Source organism: Amphiura filiformis, chromosome 8 (assembly GCF_039555335.1).
Source record: "Amphiura filiformis chromosome 8, Afil_fr2py, whole genome shotgun sequence".
In the NCBI taxonomy this organism is placed as follows: Eukaryota; Metazoa; Echinodermata; class Ophiuroidea; order Amphilepidida; family Amphiuridae; genus Amphiura; species Amphiura filiformis.
This window is the reverse complement of record NC_092635.1, coordinates 7,095,757-7,123,679: the sequence shown is the minus strand read 5'-3', so window position 1 is coordinate 7,123,679 and position 27,923 is coordinate 7,095,757. Positions and strand designations below refer to the sequence as shown.

The 27,923-nt window shown below is 36.4% G+C and overlaps 2 protein-coding genes and 1 non-coding gene across 4 annotated transcripts in view; 2 read left to right on the top strand and 1 right to left on the bottom strand.

Annotated features, from left to right (window-relative positions):
• The window catches only part of LOC140158562 (chromodomain-helicase-DNA-binding protein 1-like), a 52,668-nt gene extending 45,692 nt beyond the window's left edge, over nucleotides 1-6,976 (top strand). Inside the window, 2 exon segments of the mRNA XM_072181698.1 lie at nucleotides 101-190; nucleotides 3,044-6,976. Of these exon segments, the coding sequence (XP_072037799.1) occupies nucleotides 101-190; nucleotides 3,044-3,353 (400 nt within the window). The 3' untranslated portion in view covers nucleotides 3,354-6,976.
• A 4,323-nt stretch (nucleotides 6,977-11,299) lies between these two features.
• Nucleotides 11,300-11,381, top strand: Trnas-aga (transfer RNA serine (anticodon AGA)). Its single transcript has one exon. It is a non-coding gene; the product is annotated as a tRNA-Ser (tRNA).
• Nucleotides 11,382-15,397: 4,016 nt separating this feature from the next.
• LOC140158561 (uncharacterized) lies at nucleotides 15,398-27,843 on the bottom strand. Of its 2 annotated transcripts, none has more exons than XM_072181696.1 (9): nucleotides 27,727-27,843; nucleotides 24,762-25,988; nucleotides 23,642-23,854; nucleotides 22,816-22,965; nucleotides 20,105-20,314; nucleotides 18,676-18,862; nucleotides 18,103-18,227; nucleotides 17,354-17,479; nucleotides 15,398-16,353 (listed from the first exon to the last, which is right to left on the bottom strand). In XM_072181696.1, exons 2-9 carry the CDS (start codon nucleotides 25,965-25,967, stop codon nucleotides 16,222-16,224), a joined length of 2,349 nt encoding a protein of 782 aa, XP_072037797.1. In that variant the 5' UTR covers nucleotides 25,968-25,988; nucleotides 27,727-27,843; the 3' UTR covers nucleotides 15,398-16,221. The 2 variants fall into 2 exon arrangements, with proteins under 2 accessions (XP_072037797.1, XP_072037796.1); XM_072181695.1 differs by having other exon boundaries at nucleotides 15,399-16,353; nucleotides 18,103-18,225; nucleotides 18,671-18,862.
• Nucleotides 27,844-27,923: the final 80 nt, after the last annotated feature.

Genomic DNA, 27,923 nt, shown 5'->3' with positions numbered 1-27,923 from the left:
CTGATGTTTGAAGTGATTACAACAGGACAGCCTCTGCTAATTAAGCAAAATTCTATTATAATAAATTGATTGCAACCAATTTTGGGTTGAATTTTTGCAGACATGGGGGTGCATATGACAGCAATCACCGGGCCTATGGCAATAACTATGGCTCTGATTCTAAACACAGAGATAGGGATGGCATATCTAGGTGAGCATAGACCTCACTAGCTCAGCACTTGTCACTCGCTTTCATACTCACCAAATCATCTGCTCACTTTTACAACGACACATAATCCAATGATGTTTTCCCTATATGTAGGGAAGTATGACATCAACAGAGCTTGAAAGTCACAACTTACACAATCATGCATTTGTGCAAGCCTTGGTAAACTGGAAAAGCATAATTTTGCAAAGATAAGAGTTTGATTTTTTTTCCCCTTAGGAAAAAGATCTTTGTTTTTCCAGGCCAAAACCTTTTTGGGCTTAAAAAGGCCATTGTAAAGTTAAGGAAAGTTTGGGTGGAAAGTTATCTGTGGGTTTGGACACCTCAGCCTTTTTGTCTATTAGAAATTTTGTCTTAAGATTTATCAGTTGAAAGTCAGGCCTGTGACATTTATTTAATGAAGACGGGTCAAAGATGAGACCTCCTAAATGATGTCACAATTTTTAGGCAATGGTTTCCAACAGGCTTCGCCTGTCAGAAAAATTCATTGCAACAACCAAAGGTTTTGATGACCAAGTACTCATTTTGACAGCAGGATTCTTGATAAGAGATGTTAAATGTCTTCTTAGGTAGTGAGCAGGTGTTTTGTCTTGATTGAAAGAAGTCACAATTCAAGCTGATGATGAGGGGGAAATAACTGAATTGAATATCTTGTAACTGTGAAAGACTGCTGTAGATTGAAGGTGGCAATTTCCAAAAGTATCTCAAACCATAAATGTTTTTAGGTCTAGATCATTTGAAACACAGGTAAAATAATTGGGCTTTTATTTTGAAACTCCAAGAAACTTGTGGGTCATTAAATCTTTTATCAGAGCTCCTTGGTGGATTATGCCGATGTAGGGTGTTTATTGCTTAAACACAGAAGTGGGGTCCTGATTGGCTGTTTGAATCAGGTCTGGAATGAAATATTAGTATTTCATTGGCCGGACAAGCTGAAAAGCATCCAATGACCTTGGTTATTTCCATGCCACAACTTGGTTCTTTCCATGCAACAAACAGGGCATGTGTATTAAAAAGTTCTTTGTCAAGTTCATCAGTTACAGGTTATTTTCAACTTAGTTTTTCTTTTTTATAGCAAATTGCCACTGTTGGACTCAGCAGCAAACCTTTACAGTTACTTACATGTTGTGTGCAATCCAATGATCAGAGATAACCTTGACTTACACTCTTCCCATGTGAATCTAATATGTCAAAACATACTTCTCCTATACACTCTGTTGTCAGTTTCAAACGTCTGTTCTGTCTGGAATTGGGCTATTCCATTTGAAACCCATCCACCCCCTATGGAAGATGTAACCCTAATCTTCCACTTCCACACACGGAGTGTTGTTTTCAAGTGAAATCACCCATTCACGTGACACCATTGAAAATTCTCACTCCCTGTGTGGGAGAAACTGGGAGATTAAGGCCATGCTACCATAGGGGAGTGTACTGTTATCAACTGAAATAGCCCATTAACAATGCATTCACAATAAAGTCAGCCCTAGAAGACTTGCCTTTAATGTAGTGCACTTGCAAGCTATCACTGTAGACACTTATAGTGCTCAAATAGATAGTTTCTGTAGGCTCACATAGTGATTTTAGTTGAGTTCCATGATAATTACACTATTTTTTTATTCACATCGCTTCAATTGACATGAGACTTGTACAAAATGTTAACACCACAAACATGATCTAAATGACAGTTCATAACTATTGACAGCATTGAAAAGACCATTCCTATCATTGTCACCTTCCTGCCGTTGGTCCGGTGAACATCAAAATGGTATACTTGGTTGCAAAAGTAAGGTCAAGAAGCTGATTATTTCATTATTTTATGATCATGTGATGTCCTTCAATATTGATGTTCACCCCATCAATGGCAGAAAGGTACCAGTTATAGGAATGGTATAGTATCATTCTCATACCAACTTAGAATTATAAGTGAAACATTAAAAATTATTACTAAGATGCCATGCTATACCTCACTTCAATAGAAAGCTTAAAAATACTTAGCCGTGAGTGGGGAGGTGCCCTCGTATCAATTTTGTGAACTTGATTTTGCATTGCTTCATTTAGTAGATGCTGCAATTTTATTTTTTAAGCATGCTAGTTAATTATCCATTGTTGCTTTTCATTGTTATTTTTCCACCTAATACATTTGTGTGTTCTGTATTATTTATACTAACTATTCATTATTTATAATTTCTTCTTCTCGTATGATTTGTTGAAGAGATAATTTCCTTATCAAGTGTGTTACAATCATAATGAACAATTGTGTGTAGCCAAGCCTTCTTCATTGCCAAATTAGTAAACATTGAACAAATCTTGAAATATTTTGGTTCATACAAGACAATACTATTTCATATAGCTGGTAATGTGGTATAAAGTTTCCTGTTTGAAGAAAGGAAAGACAAATGACCAGAAAGATGAACTTGTGCAAATTGGGAGCAATGTGAGAATAATAGCCATCTCATTTGATCAGAATAAGGTTTGAAAAGAGAAGTGGACCCCTAGCTGTCCCAATCAGGTCAGGTTTCTTGGTTTTGTAAATTATTATTACAATGCATCATTATTCAACATCAGATGAAGACATAAATGTACACATACAACCGAGTCATTGATCCCCTTGAAATGTTCAGAGAATAGTCCTCATTTTGTGACTACATGTATCATGTGCAACATAGTATTGATCATTGGAGAGTGATATGAAGGCTTGGCTACTATAGAAGATTTATCCTTAACTGCACTGCGTTGTGTTCTTACACACAATTAACATCTTATTACTTACCATAACTACCATTCTAATGTTCCTGTCTTTAATTTCAACTAACACTTTCTTCTGGCGTTGTTTTACAGGTATAACAGTGAGCACAGGTGGGACCACCCATCAGGGTCCAACCATGGAGGAAGACACTACCACCGGGGAGGAGATGGCGACCGCCGTGACGAGAACCGACGTCGCGGCGACAAGATGGACAATCCGTCACACAGCCAACATCAGTCAGGCAGCCGAGACGAAAGGTTTCATCACTCCCACAGCGACAGTAAGCGCAGGAAAATGGACCATGATCGGGATTGGGGTGATCACCACCGGGGTGTGTCAGATCGATCAGATCACAGACGAGGCGACCACAGACAAGAAGGGTGGGCTGGTGGTGATAGGTAGCAAGAAGAACATAAAACAAAGACATATTTTCTTCTTTTTTGTACCTTTATGCTGTACAGTTATTTAATAAAGCTGTTTTGAAGCAAGGAAAGGTTCTATGAGAACGATGTATGGATTGTTTTTAATTAAATGGGCCTTGCAGTGACTTAGCCAGCCAGCCAGCCAGGCATTCCAAAGGTGGATTTGTACAACAGAGTAAAGTCCTGTATTATTACACCATTGTGTGTCTTCATACAACCCAGTGATGATGACATAGATGGCTAACTTCATATACCAGTACAAGTGTCGTGGACCATTCAAACAACTAATAATTAAATAAGCAAGCAAATAATCGTCAATAATATTATGTGGTAGAGACAGTAAAACCATGTTCTTCCTTTGAAGACGTACTTGAAACCTGGTCATAGTACTTCTTATTTCTTTCATGACTAATATGTGTCATTTATGTGCCAACTTTTGTGAAACAATAAGACCATTATGAGTACTTAGTTACATACAGTGTTGGTGTTTCAATAACTTTGATATGCAGTAGATCAGCACAACAGAATGTGAGCACAGAAGGCAATGTTTTTAAGTTAAGCAAAAAATTGTATGTCTCAAAGCTACTGCACTTGTTTGACTGTGGTGTGCATTTGTCTCTGAAAATTTTATAGTTTACTTTTTTTCTTAACAAAATTACTGGTAAAAATCTGTTTTACATTTTTTTTAAAGAATTGTGTTATTATTAAAGTTTGAGTAAAGAAAAACATTTTCAAAAGGGGGACAAACACTGCATTCTGCATATAAAATCTTTGCAAGCTTTGAGACTTTGTTTTTTGGCCTTATAATAACAGTATTAGAAATAAGGTGGTCCATTGGGCCATAAGCCTGCAGGTCAAAATTAATGAGGACCCATAGATTTCCAGACTTGCAGCCCCAAACATTTGAGTTTATTTCCAACACTGCCGATAAATAAACGTTAAATTCCTTAATTGTTAAACGTGTGTCAATTTCAAAATTTGAGTCTAGAGATTTTCAGACCTTGGGGACCTAAGGGTCTGAATGACCTTTTAAATTTGGACTTATTTCTAACCCTGTATAATGATATGAATTTGACAAACATAATTACATTTGTTCTGAATGACATGTTTCCATTCTAACGTAGTGTGATGATGAAAAATATCACTTCAGTTGTTTTTTCATGTTCCAAGATGATTGGTACGTCTAAATTAACTTGCATTAACTTCCTGTTTAATTCATGGCCAGAGTACAAAACCTTGATTTCTGTAGAGCAGTGACAATCAAAAGTCGTCTGTCACGATTTTGACGTTGACCAATATAATATACTAATTAACATACATTTTAGTCTCTGTTGGAAGTTTCTGTTTCGGCATTTCGACTGCTCAGTGCCAGACGTGGACAAGTGCAATAGCTGCCATGTGTAGATGAGGACAATATACCGAGTGTAAATTGCCAAATGTTCACAGGGCAGCCATTGCGCTTACCCACTTCTGGCACTGAGCAGGTGATTTGTTTTCATCAATTTTTTATATGTTAAAAATACCTACTGTGAATTTTATTGACTTATCTTTCACTTTCAATTTATCCCTACAAATTTCAAATATTTTCTTGCCTTTGCAGGTATCACTGATACTGCATTTAACAAAATACGGGTTAGTTGCTAAAGCTCTGAGTGAGTGAAACAAACTGCAACTATTGATTTCATAACACCTTTCGTTTTACATTAAGCACAAGACTTAGATTTGCTATCTTTTCATGTCAAAGAAACTTACCAAGATTTGAATGCGTCAGAGTTACTGTAACTTGCATCTGCAAACAGAATATTACTTGCACTGTGCAGTCTTTATGAAATGTTTACTCAATTTGTGGCTCTGTTACATTGGTATATTGTAAAATTTTTGTGGTTACTTCATTTCCAAAAATAACAATTAAATTGAAAAGTCCAAACATTTTGTTTCTGTGGTTGTTTTGCGAAGTCTTACAATTTTACATTCGATTTAAAAGGGTTTTTGTGTGTGACATATCAAACAAAATCGGTATTGAGTATTTGTGAAATGAGCCCTTGAATTATATTCACAACAAAATTGGAAACATGTCATTAACAAAGTAGTGAAAGTGTTCAAAGTATCTGACCACAGAAGAGATTGGACAAACACTTTTTATTCTGTAGACTAGTAAAGCCATCAACACAGGAAATGACTTGTAATTTCACATGGCAATATTTTGAATTAATTTTTTACAATCTTCAACAATATTGTTAATTCCTATTTCATGAGTTTATACAATTCATATATTACATGTTTGAAAATTAAATTACACCAGTTTTATTTTTTGGCACATTTGTGAAAACAATTGGAAATTGTATTCAGATATTAAAGTACAATCATGCGTAGTAGTAAGTAATTGAGATATGATGTGGAAGAATGTTGCAACATTTTGTAACAGACTGGTTCATAGTGAATGGTGCACCCCATACTATTGACAATCTTACAAAGACTTGCATGCTTGTGTTGTACCTAGCTAGCATGTGATGGCCCATGTTAAAGTGCACTTTAGTGCTTTCTATATGTACCACAAGTGCAGTCAGTTCGCATTTCAAATCACGAGCATTCACTCAGAGAGTTGCATAGATATGTGTGAGAAACAAATTCTCAACATGCTATCACCACTAACTGCACTTGGTTCAGAGCCATTCAGGTACCTTCATTTGAAATTCACACTCCCTGTGTGGAAGATTAAGGTCATGTCTTCCATAGGGGGGGTATGGATTTTAATTGGAATAGCCGATTATAGTACCTTAGCTTCCATGTTAACTTAGGAAGGCTGGTGGCACAACGCAAGCATTGTGGTTCGTCAGGTTCCATCAATTAAGTTATAGACCATTCTCATAATTGGCCATTCTGAATCAGGGGATGTTTGGTTTACATTGTACACACAACAAACTCATTGCCTTGGTAACACTTTTGATGTGAGTTTGTGATGTGCAGGATCTTGCGCATGCCCAATACTGAAGACATTAATGCAGCTCTTGATGCTGTAAACAAATTCCTTACCTGCAACTCCTTAGCTGGTTTTGGCAACCTATTTTTGAGTGTATTTAAACAGCACATGTTCAAAGTTTTGTTTTTTGTTTTACATCAAAAACGCATAAATTAAAAAAAACCAAAAGATACCAAAGAGACATTCCTTTTATACATTGTAAACAACATTCAAATTCCAATTTCCAATGACAAATAAAGAACTTCCAAGTGGTGTAGCTGTCTATTATGATCTCAAAAGGTTGCATAGGCGTACAGGGTGAAGAAATAACCATATTTAACCCAATTTTGGTTGGGCACAGCACAGTCATACAAGAATGAAAACATGTCCAATTATGAACATGGTCAATTTCAATAGTGAAGAGTTGCTACAGGTTGGCAATGAAAATAGCTTTTATTTTGTATTTGAAGATATTTTGAACACTTGTTGAAAACCCATTACATTGCAGAGTGAATTTGAATGATGATACTTTCAAAAGGCAACAGTTATGTTGTACATAATAAGAAAGCTTATATTGTAAAATATAATAGACAACATTCACTTGAACTAATAAAAACTATCATCCAGGACATGGATGCAAATAATACCTTGATAGTGTGAGTTTTATTATGACATTCAGTGATATCAAAGAGTTACAATAAGACCCTATCTTTTGGTGTAATTACCCATATTGAGTAATCTGCTGTTGTCCCAATTGCATACCTGCCAACTGTCCCTATTTAATAGCGACTGTTCCCATTTTTACAGAAACAAATAAATTTAAGGGGGTACTACACCCCTGCACAAATTTGTGCCTATTTTTGCATTTTCTCAAAAAATATAGCGCATTGTTGACAAGTAAGATATGTATATTAATTATTATACGGGCAAGGACTACAACTAATGCACTGGAAATTTTATTTCGGCACAGACAATAGTTGTGGAGTTAGTCAAAAATGAGGGAAAACAAATATTTGATCAATAAATCAATAACTATCCTTGAGTTGCTGAATTTTCAGTGCAGTAGTTGCAGTCCTTGCCCCTACCATATACATATCTTACTTGTTACCAATGCGTTATAATTTTTGAGAAAAATACAAAAATAGGCACAAAATTGGCCAGGGGTGTAGTACCCCTTAAAGAGAGCGATTTTACCATGTGTCCCTATTTTTGCAAAAATATGACCACTGTAAGGTATAGGAAATTCAGGAATGTCCCTATTTTCAAATTTTTTACTCCCTTTGTCCCTATTTGTGAGGTTTTAGGGCTGGCAGGTATGCAATTGAATACCTGAGTGGAAGAAGGGCCCAACTCCAATTTTTTACAAAAATGAGTTAGACCCAGCATTTTATTGCCAGCAGATTGTTCTTCCTTGTGTGTGAAAGATGAGCCAAAATCCACTCTCTAAATAGTCTTCCACGTACACTTAATCATGGTTTTCATGGAAGAAAGGCCCAACTCCATGGAGTTGGGCCCTTCCACAAATATTGGGTTAAAGAGGAATTTTGCTCATCCATGAAATCTGCTTTTCACTACAATAAACTTTCTTGTTAACATATTACATGCTTCAATTTGTGTAATTAATGGATAATTACCAAATTTCCGTAGCTATTTATAACACATCTGCTTACGGAACTAGTACTTGCAGTATATTAGTGGAAGAAGGGCCCAACTCCAGCTCGTATTAAGACCTGTACCGTTGCCATGGAAACATCTTTTATAATTTCGAATGTATGTAATATTGTATGTTCATGTATGAAAGGTCCCCTGAAGATGAAAACATTCTGCCTATAAAACTTTTCCAAATATTAAGTTTTTTCTTAATATCTCGAAAACAGTTTTGATGGAGTTGGGCCCTTCTTCCACTCAGGTATTCAATTGTAACACAGACATTCAATTAAGAATTAATACGCAATGCATTTAATCCATATTTTTCACTTGACCAGCATGCAATGCTTTTATCATGTCTGGAACTTATCCGGGAATGCTTGGGCTCATCGTTGCGGATTGTACTTTTCTTCATAGAAATGAATGGGCGTTTTTAAATTCTTTAAAACAGATCAGCCCAATTCCTTTCAATGAGAAGGTATATGCCTATACAGTCCAACCTCTCTTATCCGGCCATGGTGAGCAAAGCATTGGCCGGATAATCGAAAAATCTGGATAAGTGAATTGTATGCAATTCTGCATTGAATAAATGAAATGCTAACATTGAGACAGCAAAAGGTTACTCATAATGGGTAATAACACTAAAAGATGGTATTTGAGTGCTGTATGGCACTTAATTATAGCCTTCTAAATGCTTCAGTGCATGAAATCAAGCTCTCAGAGATTGAAAAACATGTTTCCCTTTGATGATCATATGTATGGATGAAAGATCCGTATAAAAGAGGTCCAGATAAGGGAGGTTGGACTGAATCTTCATTACCATGACAAAAAGTGCCTGTATATATAAAGTGACTGGAACTCCACTATTGTTGTCTGTGCTGAAATAAAATTTCCAGTGCAGTAGTTGTAGTCCTTGCCCCTATAAATATACATATGTTACGTGTCACCAATGCGCAATAATTTTTGAGAAAAATGCTAAAATAGGCACAAAATTGGGCAGGGGTGTAGTACCCCCTTAATGTACTATACAACCTTAATGTACGATATTTTTTTCAAAACCGATTTTTTTTTTTGGCATATTTGTAAATGTTCCAACTTGCATCTATGAGTAAAACGGGATGATTTTCTGTTGGTCCGACATACCATAATTTTTAGATTATGATTATGATAATATGTCGGAACGATCACAAATCTTAGTCTCCTACGAAGCCAGTTTGGTTACGCTTCCTCCACACATGTTTGTTTATTATCTTATTCTCAGTATACTTTGCATATAATCTATATTTAATATGTATAGGCCCTAACATCTGCAATTACATGCATGTTGCATAGTATAATTTGTGCTATACAGATTAGTATATATTTTTAATTACACCACAGATAATCTTTGATTACACTGTATTTATATTTATATTGTACATACATTGTTGGATGAATAAATTTGATTGATTGATTGATTGATTGACATGTGGAGGGAGCGAGCGTAAACAAACTGGCTGCGTGGATACTAACTCTGAGGCCGCACTCTGTGTCCTAATCCAAAAAGTGTGAGATATTGCAGTGATAGAGGTGAAGTTTATGATGTTGTTTCTTTGCAAATTTCCAATGTTTTTCGCGTCCAAATGTATTGGGAACTTTCATAATGATTGCATATTAACTATTTTTAAAATTTAAAAAGATTCCAATACAGTTCAATAGCAAGTAAGTACTTACAATTAAATAATTTTCTTTGCAAGTAGCCTATTTTTTGGAGTTGAGAGGTCATAAAATTATCAATTCATTTTAAAGACTGGCCAAAATAAGGTAAATTACAGATTAATGAAGCTCTAAAATGTAAGAATGAAACAAATAACTATGACATTATGCTAAATTAAACTATTTCAAGCCTTTTAGTAAATAATGTTTTCACCATTGTATGTTTGTCAGTATTCTTATTTATAATAGTCCGAGGTTGTATAAATCTCCTAACATTGGGATGTCAAATTATTAAGTAGGTACCGGCACGGTTTGCATATTTTTATGGCTGTGCAATAATGAGCCGTCCCCGGTAGCTTGAAATTTCCAAATGGCATGCCAAAAATTGTTTTCCCCCTCTGCCTGGCAAAAATTGCTTCTCTCCCCCACTTGGCCTGCCAAAATATCTTTGCCCATCTTTGTTTGCAAACTTTAAATGGTCTATATATGATGCCAGCATAGCGAGCAGGAAATTTCCCAAGCCTTGAGAGCCATTAGGCAGAGGCTCCCTATTTAACCTTAGCTTTGGCATTTAATTATTTTGATTTTTCTCCCGTAAGCTGGGTTGAAAATAAATAAAATAATTCAATATCCCAAAGTAAATGCAAAATAAGGTGTCTCTGCCTAAATGGTGTTATTTAAAGGAGTATTTGGTGATCCTAGCATCTTTTTATGACATTTTTTCAGTAGATATCCATGAAAAAAGCTTATTCCCAAAATGTCAGTTTCCGATTTAAATATGCATGATTATGTGCATTACAATTTTTTTGTACATAAACATTTATGAAGCCAGAGGTTTCCAGTGATATAAAAATCTCAACTTTTTTTTTTTTTTTTTGGGCGGAATGATGATGTGGATCACGAAATGCCCTTTTAAAAGGTGCCCCATATGTGATATGTCACATGTGTTCCAATTATTGCTTGCACCCCCCCCCCCCGGGGCCCCCTCCATTGGCCTGTCAAAAATTCATTGCTCACCCTAATTTTACCCTCCCCAAAGGCTCATAAATGTCCAAGATGACAATATTAAATACATAGGCCTATACCCAAACCGGCCTAAAGCCCCGCGGCCAGACCAGTATGAGTGCTAAAACAAAAATGACTAACTCCATTTAAACAAAACCCGGAACAAGTCGCCAGGGCAGGCATGTTTTTGAGTTATAGGCCTAAGTTATAGATGAAATTCCCATAAAAAATATACAGGGACAGAGTTCAGTTGCCATTGTGCTATGCTGTAAACAAGCTAGCACAAAATAATCCTCGTATAAACCAAATAATTGCAATAAATCTTGGAACACTTGCTCGGATTTCACGTTGCATCGACCGATTTGTTTACATTTGCCGTGTGATTGCGCAATAAATGGAGTTTAAACAACCAACAGAGGGCGCTCGTAAAATCATGTTTTGCAGGTTTTCATGCTTTCTGTGCTTATTAGAACCAATTAAAACATCGTATCTGCCATCAAAGAATTAGTGCTTCTTATCTGTAAAGCACAGTCGAAATTCGTCTTTGAAATCAAAAAACAGATGTTTATTTGTGTAATCATTACTATATATTCTAAAAAGCGCTCGTCGTTTCCAAGAAGGTAGTCGTGGCCGAGCGGTTAAGGCGACAGACTAGAAATCTGTTGGGGTCTCCCCGCGCAGGTTCGAATCCTGCCGACTACGCCATATTTTTTCCCCTCAATTTTAATGAATTTTAAGTTTTTAATTTAATTAACTCCACACATCTGTTTCATAAATAGTTCAAGATACTTTTTTTTTTCAATTAAAACTATTTTTTTTGCAAACCTACATTGATTACAAAATTCAATGAATTGCCAAAACCTGGATGAAGGCTAATATTAATAAAATGAAATGAAATGATTTATAGGAGGTCATGATTTCATTTTTCATTATATTTTGGAAAATTTCATTATTGTCAAAACTTTCATTTACATGGCTATTACTTATATTGTTGATGAAAGACCATCTCAAAACAGGTATTAATGTTTATCATTATATTGAGACATTTTGCAACAGATTTATTAAAATGAAAAGAAATTTGCAATATTTGTAAGCACTATAGAAACATGGTGTCGAGGTAATCCTTAATTTTCAGTCATTTTAATATTTACCACATCCTCTATCCCTACAACTAAGAAAAACTGCTGATTATGATCAGCAGAGGATGTCAGACATTTTGAGAGTTCAATTTTGATTATTTCCATCTCAATTTTCAGATAACAATTAACCTCGGGGGGGGGGGGGCACTCAACTTAAATTTTGGTATAGGTGTGCGGCGCGGGATTTTGGTAGGGGTGTGGGAACTAAGAACTGATTTTCAGGCAAAATAGGGGCTTGAAGAACTGAAATTAGGGCCAAATTATAGGCTGTTGAGCTAAAAATTTCTAAATTATTTCCAAATTTGAGCTTAAAGAGCTACAATTGTCAGAGTTTGAGGCTCAAAGAACTGGAGCAGATCCAAATGTGGAGCTTAAGGAACTGCCGGAGAGCCTGAAAAAGGGATCCTTGAGCGCCGCACATACCTGTACCACCTTAACATGTGAGTGCCCCCCCCCCCGGGGTAATTAACTTATGAAAATAATGAAAGTGTTGGTCAAATTGAAAAGGTGATGCGGGCAGGTGACGGGAAACTAATAACTCAGTGATTAGAAATATTATAGGCCCTATAAAATTAATGCTTTGATTCTCGTCCTCTCCTGCCTTAATTTGTGAGATTTGTTTCTATTAATTATTTTATATTTTTCAAGAACAAGACTTTTGAATAATAGGAAAACTTTAACTCCCTATTCTTAAAAAAATATTATCTTGTTTTGCCAAATGAAACACATCTAAACCTTGATCTTTTTGTCAGTTCTAACTGGTAATAAAAGTCAAATTTTAATATTTCTGAAATTTGAGGGGAAATGGGCCCCAAAACATACAATTTTGCATGTTTCAGCATACGAAAAATACCCTAAAACACAGTTTTGGCCCTTATTTCCGAATATTTAAATTTGACTTTTATTGCCAGTTTAACTAAAGGATTAGGATTTAGGGAGGATTTAGCAATGTTTCATTTGGCAAAACTGTGTGATATTTTTTTCATCCCCAAAAAGCAGTGCTGTATTTTTCTAGAATAGGGAGTAAATTAATAAGATTATTGTAGAACAAGGGTCACTTTTAAGTCACAGCACTATTTTGGGGGATTAAAAAAATATTACCATATTTTGACATATGAAACATAGCAAAATCTTAATCCTTAATTAGTTCTATTAACTGTGGGCAATTAAAGTAAAATTTCAATATTTGGTCAATTTTTGGAAATACGGGCCCCGGATAATTTATGTTGTGACAATCAAGCCTAAAGACTTGTACTAAGACTAATTTCAGGTTATGCATTTTTTGGAACACATGTTTTAATATCTTTTATAACCAATTATCAAAACTAACTTAAAATATTATGCGATGTCTTTACCCTATATTTGGCAACTCAATTTTAGTATTAAATTGTATTTTTAATGTATTTTATAGTGTTTTTTAAATGTATTTATAATTATGTACTGTGTAATTTTAGTTCTTTTATTTTGGTGTGTGTATAAGGGACCACATCCAGTGGGCCTGCGTGCCTGTTCGGGGTTGCCCTTTTGCACCACACACCGCATTTTGATATTTTGTGCAATAAAGGTATTAAACTAAGCTAAACTAAACTAAATTATATTCATGAGCAAACTCAAGCCTATACTTTTAGTAACTGCAAATGTTGAATGCTTAGACTTGTGCCAAGTCTTCGAATTTTGTGATTGTAAGAAATCACATAAATTGCATGTTTTGGCCCATTTCCCCTCAACTTGTAAAATTATTAAAATTATTCATTTGGCAAAACAGGAAGTGAAAAACATTGATTTGTTGAACATAAATTGTCATTCAATTTTTTTTCTTCAAGATTTAGGGTTGGTCGTTGAGGGCAACACAACAATTTTTTTTGTGGCCTTGGTTTATGCCTACTCCCGATTTCAGAAAAATACAGACAGGACTCAATTTTTTGAATTAAAAAAATTATCCTGTTACAAGACCAACCCTAAATCCTGGAAAAAAAACCCCATTTGAATGACGATTTTTACAGATATGTTCAACAAATCAATGTTTTTCAATTTTCATTTCAAAAATTCAAAAACAAATTATGACCCCCACTTGATTTTAGTATGCCAAATAATATATGTCCCTGGCCCGGTACCATTCAGGCTGATCTTAAGGTATGTAAGAACTGAAATTTCTGAGAAATAAAATTTACCCTGAATGGCCAACTTGAACTAAGTCTTTGGTTTCCTACAGAAAAAAAAGGTATTTTACTGAGATGATATTCCATTTCAAACTTGCACAAAAAAGGGTATTTACTGACATGATATTCCATATCAAACTCACACAAAAAAGGGTATTTACTGACATGATATTCCATATCAAATTCACACAAAAAAGGGTATTTACTGACATGATATTCCATTTCAAACTTGCATTAAAAAGGGTATTTACTGACATGATATTCCATATCAAACATTTTATGTCAACAAATGTGTGTAACAATCATAACACTTGTCAGTTACTGCCAACATTTGACCACTGCATAAAGGTCAATTTCTCTCTTTCATTAGTCACCTGTGGTAGCTAAACTGCCCAATGGGAGTAAAAGGAAAGGTAAGGTAAAATAAATGTAAAGCACAACACAAAACATTTGGATTTCATTTTATTTGATTCAAATTGAGCTTCCCTAACAGATAAACTAGTCTTGATTTGAGACACAATCTAATCCAATCTATACTTCCATTCACCTTGAGTTTGGCAGTGACATCAGAAAATATTAAATATTAACAATATTAAAATCTCTAAGACTCCTAATCAATTCAAATGTTCTGTGAAAACATATTTATAATTATAGGCATGGAATGAATTTTCATGTTCTGTTTTCTATCTTAGATTGAGGCCTATCATTAAAACAATATGATTCCAAATTTTGAGTTGTATTGCCCCAGCAGTTTTGATATATGAGAAGCAAAAATGTGTACAGGCTGTATCAAAATGATTGGTATCAGTTTTCAGCGATTCTGGACATGACTGCCACATCAAAATACAACATAAGATTCACTTAATTTGTAGATAAATGGCTGGAGTTTTAATATGATTTAATGTTGCACTGAGAGGCAGCAGGTTTGTCAGTAAACATAAAAACTGATACCTTTGTATGTGTGTGATTATGCTGTGGGATATGGTTCACATGCACAAATTGATACTGTAACCTAGCGAAATAGGCACCTACAATTATACATCACTATCAAATTTGAAGGATACCAACATACAATTGGACCATGAAAAGTCTCAGTCTCAGTGATAGCCATGTTTTTCTTTTGTTTTTCTTTCAACATAATGCTTGATTATTCTGACAATTAAGTCATTCAGTGAAGGCCTCTACAGTTGAAGCAAAAAATAATTAGATCTTTGAACAAGTTCATCAGGAATGATGATTTTAACTGTGGATTTTGTTTGTTTCTAACAATTCCTATGTAAAATGATGATGTTGCACAAAACTCCTATCACTGATCACATGGCTTCTACAAATCACTCCATCAACATGCACATGCGCATATTTTTTTTTGGGGGGGGGCTCCCGGTAAAAGCAGAGGACGGGAGCCCCGGTAAAAGCAGAGGACGGCCAAAAGGAAGGGGCGGCGGAAGAAGAAGGGGCGGCAAAAGAAGGGGCGGCAGAAGAAGAAGGGGGGCAAAAAGAATTAGTAAAGTATAAAGGGTGGAAAAAATTGTGAAAAAGTATAAAAAATTGTGAAAAACTAAAAACTGGTACTATACATCAGAATGTGTTGCTTTTAGGGCGCTAGCGCCTATAATCCTTCTTTTTTTTTTTTTTTTGCTCTTCACTTTTTCAAACCACCGGAAAAAAAATTGGGTCAACCTTTCCGGGCTGTTGAGGAAGGGGCGACAAAATTGAATTTTCTTCAGCTCCCCGGGGTAGGAGCGGCCACGGTACGCCACTGATCAATTGGGAGGACTCTAAAGTCATTGATCGTGAAGCCGATAAGACTACCAGTTGGCTAAAAGAAGCCATTTGGATCTGCAGAAAAGGACATGTCACTCTAAACAAGGACAAGGGTCTTTGACCAACTCATCACACCCTCTATGGTGCATCCTGTTGTCATTAAAAGTAAACAGTCAGATGTGATGAGTTGCCAGTCTGATGAAACCACTAACGAAGTGGTGAAATGTCACTAAAATGTGAGTACAACATCATCATTTTACATTATTATATTTTACATTATTATAAACAAACAAAATCCAGAGTAAAAATAATTAGTCTCTGTGTCTGACCAATAGTGGATGTTTGTACATGTAGATAATCAAGGATATCTGATGTCTTGATGGAAGCTGATTATTTAGAAATGTCTTAAATGCATACACCCACATTTGAAACACACTATTCACACCAAATGTCATAATAAATGAAACACATCTCCAATCATCAAGACTTCTTGTATCTGGCCAATAGATGTTCATTCAATGAAGGCTTACACATTTGTAGAGCACCAACAAAATGTCTGTGATGAACTGAGATTGCATCCAGACCATCTTCATGCAAGGCCAGTAGAGCAGCCTGGTGGAGAAAGAAACAATGGGAAACAAATGAGAAATGATACAGTAGAACTATTAGTTCATATTAAAGGCGACCAAAAAACCCCACACCCCTGTTTTACATGTCCGACTGACCAGGATTTGCATTTTGGGGATTTTTTTTAACTGTATGCAAATAAAAATAGCTGTTATTATTTATTATTTTTATTTTTTATTGATTTGATTTTTTTTAAATGTTACGATTCTCAAGCTTTCTGTGCTTTTTTTGGGTCATTAAGACTCTTCCAGAAAAAAATATATAAATGCCAACCGAGCAACCCTACTTGGAAGGGCTACCTTCCCGTTGTACAGGGTTTTTATCTGTTGTCTGAAGGCCAGGATGTAGTTCAATGTTTTACATGCATTTGCTGTTGAGACAGATTTTGCTGCAGCATTTGCCCACTGTGTAAAAATGATAAGAAGAACAAAGCACCAAACAAATCTTACCATTTGAGTGAAAAGCTAACTGTTAGTCATGTCACAATATGTGTCTAATTAGTGATGTCAATTGTTTTTATCCATAATTTCTGTATTCATAAAGTACCAAACAAAGTGAAAACACTTGCCAAGACTCTATTTGTTTTGTTTTTGGTTTCTTACATCAAGGCTAATCAAGGTATTTTAATAACCACATTTCTTACTTTCCTTATTCTTATTTCAATCAGTGCTAATTGCTGTCGCAGTGATGTAATAATCGGATGAATACAATTCTTGAACAGATCGCCCTGCACTCAACGTTCACATGGTTCCTATGCATTGATAGATGTCAAAGAAATGCTGATCACTCACACCTGTAAGTGTTATTGTATTCAATCTATGATTGCAGACATACACAGGTGATGAGTGTGATCTGCTTGTAGTGCAGGGTGATATATTCAAAAATTGTATTCATCTATTGCTATGATGGTAGTTAATCCGATTATTATGTCACTTTGACAGCGGATTGAAGACAGAGTTGACAAAATTGGCCAACCAACACGTACCTCTCTACACACAGCTTCTAGGTCAGCTCCAGTGTAATGTTCTGTCTCAGATGTGATGCTTTCTAAGCTAACATCTTCCCCAAGTGGAATCTTGCTGGTATGCACTTGAAGAATATCCAAACGACCCTGTGAATGTGTATAATTAATTGTTTTGGTTAATTAAAGCTAACGATAAAGGTTTCTTTACATACCAAAATATATTTGATCAACTTTCCAGAAATAGGAGAAAAAGAGGGTGCAATTAGGGTTCTCTTTTTTGGGAGACACCCTGTAAATGTTGGAATAGTAGACAAATAAAGTCACTGCTACAAAATAATTCTTCTCTGTGTTGAAAACTGCAAAACTTGTTAAAAACTTGAAATCAAATAGGCATTTTGAATTTTATTTCACCTTTTTGCTTAAAAAAACATAAATAAAATGAATTTCTTGATTTTCAAAGAGGTCTGCCCACACGATTTTACTAACACGTACGGCAGCTTTGACACTCAGGATTTAATTAAATGGTCTAACTGCATGCAAAGCATCAAAAAATTGTCAAGTTTACATTATTTGCAGCCAAAAATCAAGATAAAATTTAGAATTGTACACTATTTTAAACCAAAATCCTGGGGTTTCAGGGTTAACAAGAGGGCAATTCTAGTTGAGTTTTTGCACAGTGGACGGCACAGGCCAAAACAGTAAATGCCATCTACCCCATCCTCTCCCTCCTTGATACACTACTGAATATAAATGTCAAGTTGAGCACAAACCTGGGCATCTGGTGGTGGCACATATATCAAGTGGTCAAATCTGCCTGGCCTGAGTAATGCTGCATCCACTAGTTCAACTCTGTTGGTTGCTGCCAGCACTAACACTTTGGGGTTTGGGGCAAACTGTATGTGAAGAAAGAAACAAAACATGGATATAATTATTAAAAGTTGTATCTCAGGGCTCAAAATAAACAGGAATCATGTGCAAAATGCCAAACCTAGCATATCATTGTTAACACATTACGTACCTTGTTAAGACTTAAAGACCCATAGGCTCTACATTAACTTCAACATCAATCGTCCCAGAATGTCCCACATCCCCACAAATTATGTTTAGTTTTACAGTGGATGGTGAGTGGGATTCCCGAGTGGGAATTCACTATGTGTTACTAAACACATAATTATATCAAATCTCCATTTTGTTGGAGAAACATAAGTGATGATGTCGGGATGAAGTTGATTGATTGATTGATTTTATTTGATTAAAATTCAACATACAAAGATGAGAAAGCAATACCATCCTCCATTAATCAGATTTGGCAAAGATTTATATTGCCTCCTAACTGACCTCATCAGATCCTACAGATTGCTGCATCCTTTCTCCTGGTGATGTTCCTATGCCATCCATCTCATTCAATAATGCAGACAAAATTCGTTCTGACAGACTACGCTGTTTGTCAGATGAGCGCCCTCCGATGATGGAATCCAACTCGTCCAGAAAAATGACTGTTGGCGCAGACATGCGTGCCCTTTGGAATAACTAGAGAGCAAAAATGAAATAAAATTATTAATGCCCCTGAGTAAAATTCCATATTGTAGCAGACTATGGTGGCCGACATTATTCATGTGGCAACAGCCAATAGCGTAAACAAAACAGACAATATGACGGCAACATTGCCTGGACGTTGGACGCCCCGTGCCGAGGTGCGTTTTTAGCTCTATTGGCCCCGTTACAGAAAAAAAAAATGCACAAAATACATTTCTTAGTGCAATGTAAAAATTTTCACATGAAAATAAATATTGTTGGATTCAAAATGAATGTGAAGAAAAAAAATTATTATAGTCGGGCGGGAGTGGAATCGATCTTGGGACCCTCTGCGTGGGAGTCGAGATTCTTACCGCTAGACCATGCATACATTGATACACGATGGGAGAAATTTTTAGTATATATCATAAACATATCGTGCGTTATTCATACAAAACATTCAAAAAACAGTACTTACAATGAGGTTCACTGTCGAACCTCAACTGATAAAATAGTGCTTAATAACATGCATACACTTTTGGAATTATTTGAGACATTTTTGTGTTTACGTGTAAAACCAATGATGACGTCAAAATTCAGTCAATCTTGGCCAGCCCCCCCTGTATTGTAGTACCTGAAGCATTACTCTGCCCAATAAGCTGATTTCATGCAGTTAAAATGCACCCAAATATTTTGAAAGCTCAAAGTGTATCATTAAATTTTGTGCTACTTGCAAGCTGCCATCGCCAAATAGCTTCAGCCTGGCACTAAAAACTCTTCACAACACTGGATATCATGTACCGTATTAATTCCAATAAGCGCCCAGGGCGCTTAACAAAGTCATTTTGGGTGGGCGCTTATTTTTTACCTAGTTTACCTAATTTTTTCGTAAGGGTTGTTGAATAGAGACAAATTTACGTACGTTTTTAAAGAGTCCTAGACGTTCTAGTAGCTTTTCTGATTTAGAAAATGTATTGCAAGTTTACACAGGACTTGTAGTCCTCCAGCTATTTCACTGTATCAACGTCTTTTTGTCACTTCAACATTGATGGTACCCTTTAGTAGTTTAGCAAATTGGAAATTTCCTGGGTGGGCGCTTATTAGGGCACGGGCGCTTATTAGGGCACGGGCGCTTATTGGAACGAATACGGTAGTCATTTTGGATAAATACAGAAGGAATTGTTATACCGAACTATTGTTGAATGTTTGTTAAACACCCTCTAGAAAGCCCAATTTGTTGCTCCAATTCATACTTACATCAGCTATTATCTTTTCAGAGTCTCCCACAAATGGCGAATACAACTGTGCACAATTGACGGAGAGAAAAGCCACATTCCCTGACGAGGCAGCAGCTCTTGCCAATGTAGTCTTGCAGCATCCTGGTGGACCATACATCAGAACACCCCTTGGACCTTCTATACCAAGTCTTGCAAAGGATTGCCAGTGGTCCAGTGGCCACTGAACAGCCTGAATCAAGAAAATGGTATTGCAGAAATTTGAGCAAGTGATTTCTATAGAATTTATATGTCTTAGTCAACGTAAGGTACCTTTCATTATAATGCCTCACATATCTTTACAAAAGGTAATACATCTGTGAAGCAATATCATTAACAAAGTTTAAGGTAATGCAAGTGGAAGTTGTTTTAATATTTTTTTTCACTTTTTCTTAAATGTGTTTCAATAAGTACACATAACTATTGATATTGCTGACTTATGTAACATAAAGCAGAATGGGGTATGTTAATGAGTTGAGTGATTTACACATGGGCCTAATCATTTGATGAACCCACTTTGTTGTAAATAATTATATTTTCTGAGGTGTCAAAAACTACTATATATAATTGAATAAAATTGTAAATAACATAACATTCTTGAAATGTGATTGTGAGTCCACTGAAGTATAATGACACACATTTATGAAAAATATCAAATGTTGACAGGAACTGATCTTACCAGGCCAATGGAAGCAATTTTATCAATTGAGTTACCATCATCAACTTGAACATTTGCCAAATGTGCTATTACTGAAGTCATTACATGTATCCCTAACAAGTTAAATATACACAAAGACCACAGATGGAAATTTGTCTTGTGCTTTCACCAGCGGGATCATCAGTTGATTGCCACCTGTCTTGGGGAGTTTCGGCCCTCATATAATCAAGACTCCACGAGGTGGGGGCCGGCAGTGAAAGAAACACCACCTCCCGCTGGTGAGCTACTAATAAAACTAAAACTATGCTTCTAGCATCTGTTGCTAAATAAATAATCTGCTTCTCAGAAAATGAAACTGGCATAGGCCAGCTAACCAAAATAGAAGATCAAGCACCAGTTAGCACCCATACTATGTCAGCATGACAAAGCAAGACGCTTTGCCCATATGGGGATACGCCATCACCGTCAAAAGGGGGATCTGTGTATATGTACCCCCAGATGACCAAACTAACATACTAACATACTTGGTTGCAAAATTACAAGCTTTGTCAATGCCTACATGTATGCATGTACCTCAATATCACAATGCAACCTAAGTTGCATCGGATTGTGTCAACAATTATTAACTCGCTTTGTGTTTATTTGTGACCAGATCTGATCCAATCAGGCTAAAGTCAACAATAATGAAATTGAGATATAGGCAACTAGAGTCAACAGACTCTGAGTACAAGCCGCCGCAGTTGACCTTTGACCCCTAAACTTTGACCTTTGGGGTCATAAATATTATTATATTTTTAACATGTTTAGAATGTCGTAAGAATAATTCCTGTTGAATTTCAGCTCGATTGGACCAATTTCGAAATTTGACCTTTGACCCCTATAACTTGACCCTTGGGTCACGGATGGGGTCAACTGCTCTTGCATTGTGCTTAGGAAGTCATAAGAAAGATTCCTGGTGAATTTCAGCTTAATCGAACTTATACATGGATTTTGATTTTTTAAATTTTTGATTGACCTTTTGACCCCTTAATGACCTTTGACCTCAATGAAAAAAAACCTTATGTACACCGACAAAATGCATTGTTCCAATTTTAATTAAAAATTCTAACATGTTTAGTTCTTGAGATAAAAATTCTTAAAGTTATTCAGCTAAAAACAGGAAGTAACCCCTTAATGACCTTTGACCCCCAAAATAAAAATACCATGCATACATCAGGGAACACTGATTCATGTGTGATGGTTATATTATTCTGGTCTGTTTATCTTTTGAGATAAAAATTTTTTGAACATTTTTGACAATTTTGGTTTTTGACCGGAAGTAACCCCTTAATGACATTTGACCCCAAAACTGTAGACATCCTAAAGACCCTGGCTAATAGCAATGCATGTGTGTTAATGGCGACTCTCTGCTATGTAATTTGTAAAGACAGTGATTTTTTGAATATTTTTACACATTTTTCAGACTTTTACCGAAATGACCCCTTAATGACCTTTGACCTCAAATCTGTTTACAAGTTTTGAGCACTGGTTAACGTTGATTCATATGCATGAGTCACATGATCATTGCATGTAATTTGTGGAAGGAGTAGCATTTTTTGTGAAATCAACATTTTTGGCCATAAGGTCAAGGTCAAAGGTCACAGTCAAGTCAAAGTCAAATGTAAGGTTTGGCCTAGTCCAGTAATCATTTGGCTCAAGTATGGTTGAAATCTGTCAATGCCTGGCGGAGCTAGAGCATTTTGATTGGTTGCCAGAAGAAAGAAAGAAGAAAGAAGAAAGAATTGGAAGGAGACAGAACAACCCGACGTTCGTCGTCGGCTTGTAAAAAGTGAGAGGAAAAACCCAATAAAAAAACATCACAACTTTGCAACTAATTATTCAAGAGACCTGGGTTTCAATATCTGTAAGTGTAGGTACTGAGCAAGTTAATAATGGTAGTAATTCAATTTTTCAAAATTTCTGATTTTGGCCTGAGTGGATGAAATCGGGTCACATTTGTTCTTGTGCATGATGTGTATCCCCATTACCTACTTTACCTGAATTAGTTTCTTTTTAATCTCTTCCAGTCCTCCTATAGACTCCCATGGCACAGCTTCTAGTTCAGTGATGCATGAAGCAGTTCGCTGCAGAGATGGTAGTATCCTACTCAAAGCTGAATGGAAGTCTGATATGTGTAACTCCAGTTTCTGCAAATAAAGGTAGGGAAAACTTATATTTCAACAAAACATTCTTAAGACACTGGTAGATAAACAAAAAACAAAAACTTACCAAAAAGCAAAGTTTCAAATCATTTATACTATACAAGTAGGCTGCACCTAACATTTTTCACTCTAGCAAGTCGGCCAGTAATTGTAAATTTTATTATTGCAATGTCTGGCCTTCCATTTGCAATATTAACACTATACTACATCTCAAGTTTGGTAGAGACATCAATGCTTTTTTGTGTTTGCACCGCAAATGTACCAATAAACCACCTGTGAGGCTTGTATGTGTGCGTGTACGACACTGTACAATCTGCGCAATTAATTTTACCTGTACAATTTGATAATGTGATTACCAAACTTGAGGTGAACCAAAGTTTAATCAGGAAACTGCCAGATGAACAACACACCACCAGTGAGGATTCCCAAAAACAATTTCCAGTATTTCTCTCACAGAGACGTATATTTCAAATGGAATCAACCACTCAGGTAGCTCTATTTTACATCAAATATCAACAAATCTACATTGGTGTTGTGAATAGACACATACACATACTTTTAAAATGTTACCTGTCCAACAGTAGCGCTGGCCTCTGCTGTTGTACAGGTAGTTTCAAATGACAGGCTGAGAGCCCTGACCACATGCTATAATCCCACTCACCTGATGGTGTTGGCCATCACCTTCTTGATCCTGAATTCCAGCCAATGCAATGAAGGCAGCTTCTCTACACAGACATGCTAGATCAGCTCCGCTGTACCCATTGGTTAATTTGGCAAGGTGGTTCAAATCCACATCAGAGTTGGTAGCCAAGGAGTCTGTGTGAACTTGTAAGATGCATTGTCGTTGTTGAGTGTTTGGCATGCCGATTATCACCTATAAGGGAGGCAATATACAGATCTTGTAAGTAATATTGCTTACCCAGGTTGGTCCATGAGGGACACATGCTAATCCATGGGAAATCCATGGACCGTTCCAAGCTCATACAATAAAAATGCACAAGCCTGGATATCCAGTGTAGGCTAATAAGATGCATGCTGGCCCAAATAGCTTTGATAAACAAAGCAAGAAATCGAAGAAAATAGCAAGGAAAAGGAGAAAGGAGAGAAGGCCACTCCCAAACACAATTGTACAAGTTTACTCTTAGCCCTTACTTTATGAGAAAGGAAATTGGAATTCTAATCTCAAGCCCCGATGCAAAGCCTATGTCCCAGTGATGTCCCATAATTACATACATGTTACATGACCTTTGCAGTTTCACATCCCAACAAATTTAACAAAATATGCAAATTAAAGCAGTAATAATCATGAATATACAGATATTAAATTTCCAACAAACTATGCTCGATATTGTAGATTATGGCTGCAAATAATAGCAGTCTGAAGCAATCCAAGTTGCAGAGCAACGACAAGCGATTGATTTTGACCAATGAGATAGAGTGAAGAAATCAGTTGCTCATTATTGCTCAGAGACCAGATCGGGTACAGCTTTACATTTCATTCAGGGTAATCAACCCTCACACAGAGGATGTGAGTCGTGCACCTGGATACATTTCAGCTCTCCATAGCCATCAAAATTGAATATATTTGCTCAGAATTTCATGCAATATCCTCATGCTTGCAATTGCTTTTTATCAAATCATTTAGTCAAAAACATTTTTTCCTCTATTTTTAAAACTAGAAGAATCTTACATGAAGCAACAAATTGGACAAATATCCTGAATGATTAAAATGTCATGATTTTGCTCAAAAGTTGCCTACATTGTGAATGTGTACCCCTCACCTCTTGGTCAAATCTTCCTGGTCTTCTCAATGCTGGATCAATCACATTTGGTCTATTAGTCGCTCCAACCACCACCATTCTCCTGCAATCTCTTACTTCATCCATCAGCAACAGAAGCTGAGCCACAATTCTGCTCTCATGAGTACCTCCGCTTACACCACGCTTAGGACACAAAACATCCAACTCATCAAGAAAGATGACAACACATCTGTGTCCTGAACGAGCTATCATCTTGGCTTTCTCAAATGCAGAACGTAGATTACTTTCACTTTCACCTGGGCTTGAACCGAAGACATCCGGACCAGAGATCTGGACAAGGAAAGCATTGCATTCAAGGGCAACATAATTAACGAGAGAAGACTTCCCAACACCTGTTGGTCCATGTATAAGGATGCCTTTGCACTGATCTAAATTCAACGCTTCAAGAGAATTAGGAAACTCTGTTGGATATGTTATCAACTTCTTCAGCAAAGTAACTGCTTCTTCCAAGCCAGCTATCTTAGTTCTAGTACCATGAGTTAGATTTTGCGCTACATCTTCAGTTGCTAATTGGACAATAGTGACTGCTGTTCTGGGAGTGATTAAACCCACATGTTTAATGCAACTTGATTTCAATTCAGTATTATCACTTTGTTTTGTAGTTGACCCATCTTTGACGCTCACGTCTTCTATCAAAATGCTAGATATCTTTGGGAAGCCATTTGTCCTGTTACGTCTAGGCCATGTCACTTTGCAGCCTTTGACCACACCTACTCCAACTATCAGCTGGTGTATGTATTTCTCTAGAATACTTTTATTCTTTTCTTGCACTATCTCTCCCGAATCAAACAATACGGTCACATTCACACTATCCAATACTCTAACTTTGTCTATATTCTCTAAATAATTGACATTTATATGATCAGTTTCAATATTGTAAGGAACCCTGTCTTGTGACCTTCTTTGCTGAATAGTGACAGATTGATCAATTTGAATGCACCTATCAGGTAGATCACCACATGGCCACATGGAGCAAATGCAATGAGTGTTTCTATTCAGTTTTACTGCAATCCATTGGCCAATCGTCAAGCCCAGGGTGGTGTGTAAGTCTGGTTTCATGAGACATCTCTGCATACATAATCCTGATGCTTCAGCAGGAAGACAAAGTAGAGACTGGTCCATAATTGTTTTACCATTGCCCAATTCTGACATACATATTCGATGCATCAATTTGGGTGTACAATGTTTCTGCAAAATAAAATTACAAACAATAAACAATGTTAATAAACTAATACTATTGCTAATCCAAGGAAATACTACTCACGAATCTGAGCTTTCGCCATCTTAGCTGATGGCTTGATCACAGATGAACTGGTACGTTCCACTGCTTTTCCTGCGAGACTTGGTTGCTAACAACGCATCCTCGTTACCCGGAAGTGATGTTGACCAGTTCATCTGTGATCAAGCCATCAGCCAAGATGGCGAAAGCTCAGATTCGTGAGTAGTATTTCCTTGGATTTGGCTAGCAAAAGTATTAGTTTATGATCTCAACAATCCTACTAATGAATCTCTTTACTGAATAAACAACGTTGTCGGAAGCAGCGTTTAAATTAGAGACAAAACTCTATTACCATAATATTAATACTTGTTTAGGGTATTAAAAAACAAACTACTTGTTTTGGGTATAGAAGTTAGAAAAAAACTTGCTTGGGGTAGGAAAACAAAAACTGAATACTTGCTTTGGGTCCATTTTACACAATGGAAAAATACTTGGTTTGGGTAATTTTTGAAATGAGAAGCAAAAGGGGATGTTTTCAAAGTTCACTGACGAGCACGGATTATAAACAGAGTGCTGGAGCCAGGGCTAGAGTGCTACAAAAATGTACATGTTACATTGTATGCATGCATGTAACTGTTCTGTAAGTGTTCACTACACTAGCTTCCAGAGAAGTATGGCAGTCTATTGCTCTGTTTGATGTGAGCCGCCTGTTAATGAGCGACAAACGCAGATAGAGCTTTGTGTTCCCTTTTTATCTTATAGTGCTGCTCTGCACCAACCAGCACTTTGATGCGTTATCAGCCAATCAGATTATCCGTTTGTTGTTTTCAACAACTCTTCCTATACCTTTGTACAGGAGTCAACCGTTGTTAATCCGTGATGAATCCACAGTTCAGTAGCGTATACGGGAACGCAAGGTTACGCGTACGTCATACGCGTAAAATTTGTCATGCCTGGAACATTATGTGTAAACATGAACTCTCTTATGTTGGCGGTAGCAGCTAAATATTACCGCTTTATTCTTTAGTTTTTACAATCGTCCGGATGAGCAAATCACTGAATGGGCCTTTAAAGCCATATTATAACATTTGCTGAGGAGAATGCCCTCAAATTTGTTTTTTAGTTCTGGTTTTTACATGATTGTAATGTACTTTAGTCAATAAAGATACTCTGCAAAAATCCAGACTTAGGTGCTGTGGTTTTTGTCAAAATCCGAGATTTTGAATAAATTTATAAAACGATGGAACCGGCGTTTTATTATTACGATGGAAATATTAGTCAAACACGTATGCACAGTACGTACGACACGGCGTGCGGGATACACATACACACACACCCCGAGGATCGTACCGTATTACAACTGCGCGGGAGTAACATGCAAACATGGGCGCTAGTAGTAAATTCCAATTTTCTATGCTTACCTCACTTGTTCGGCTCAAAATTAAAAGGGGACATATCTGACAGTAAAATTCAACATTTTATGGAAAATAAATACTAATTTTTACAGAAATGTTATAATATGCCTTAAGATATGGCTTTAAAAGTTTAAGCTTTAACCTTAAAGCTTATCTGTTTTAGTTGATCGCGACAGTTACAGGTTACAAAAAACTTAGTTGAGGTTATAAACATGTAAGTTCAATTATAAAAACATCATGACATAGAAATTCTCCTCAAGAATCAGCTAATAGTGAGATTTAATGCACTCACCACATCAAATCTGAATCGCTGCGGTTGCGATGACTAAATACAGCCCGCAGGCCAGAACAGAGCTGGTAATCACAGCCTGTCTTCATTAGCAGGCCCTCTATAAAAAAAGACAAAAATGTAGACTCAACTCCGAACATTAATTTTACTAACATGATGCAGTCATGTCTACAGTAGAATTCATCTCGACCTTTGCAGGA

Excerpts from the sequence above, each read along its gene's own strand:
- LOC140158561 (XM_072181695.1), bottom strand. The coding sequence starts at position 25,967 with ATGCATCGAATATGTATGTCAGAATTGGGCAATGGTAAAACAATTATG. Across the intron at positions 22,966-23,641 it reads GTGATGGCCAACACCATCAG|AAACTGGAGTTACACATATC; the intron begins GTGAGTGGGATT and ends CTTTATTTGCAG. Across the intron at positions 18,863-20,104 it reads CTGAAAAGATAATAGCTGAT|TTATTCCAAAGGGCACGCAT; the intron begins GTAAGTATGAAT and ends TTTGCTCTCTAG.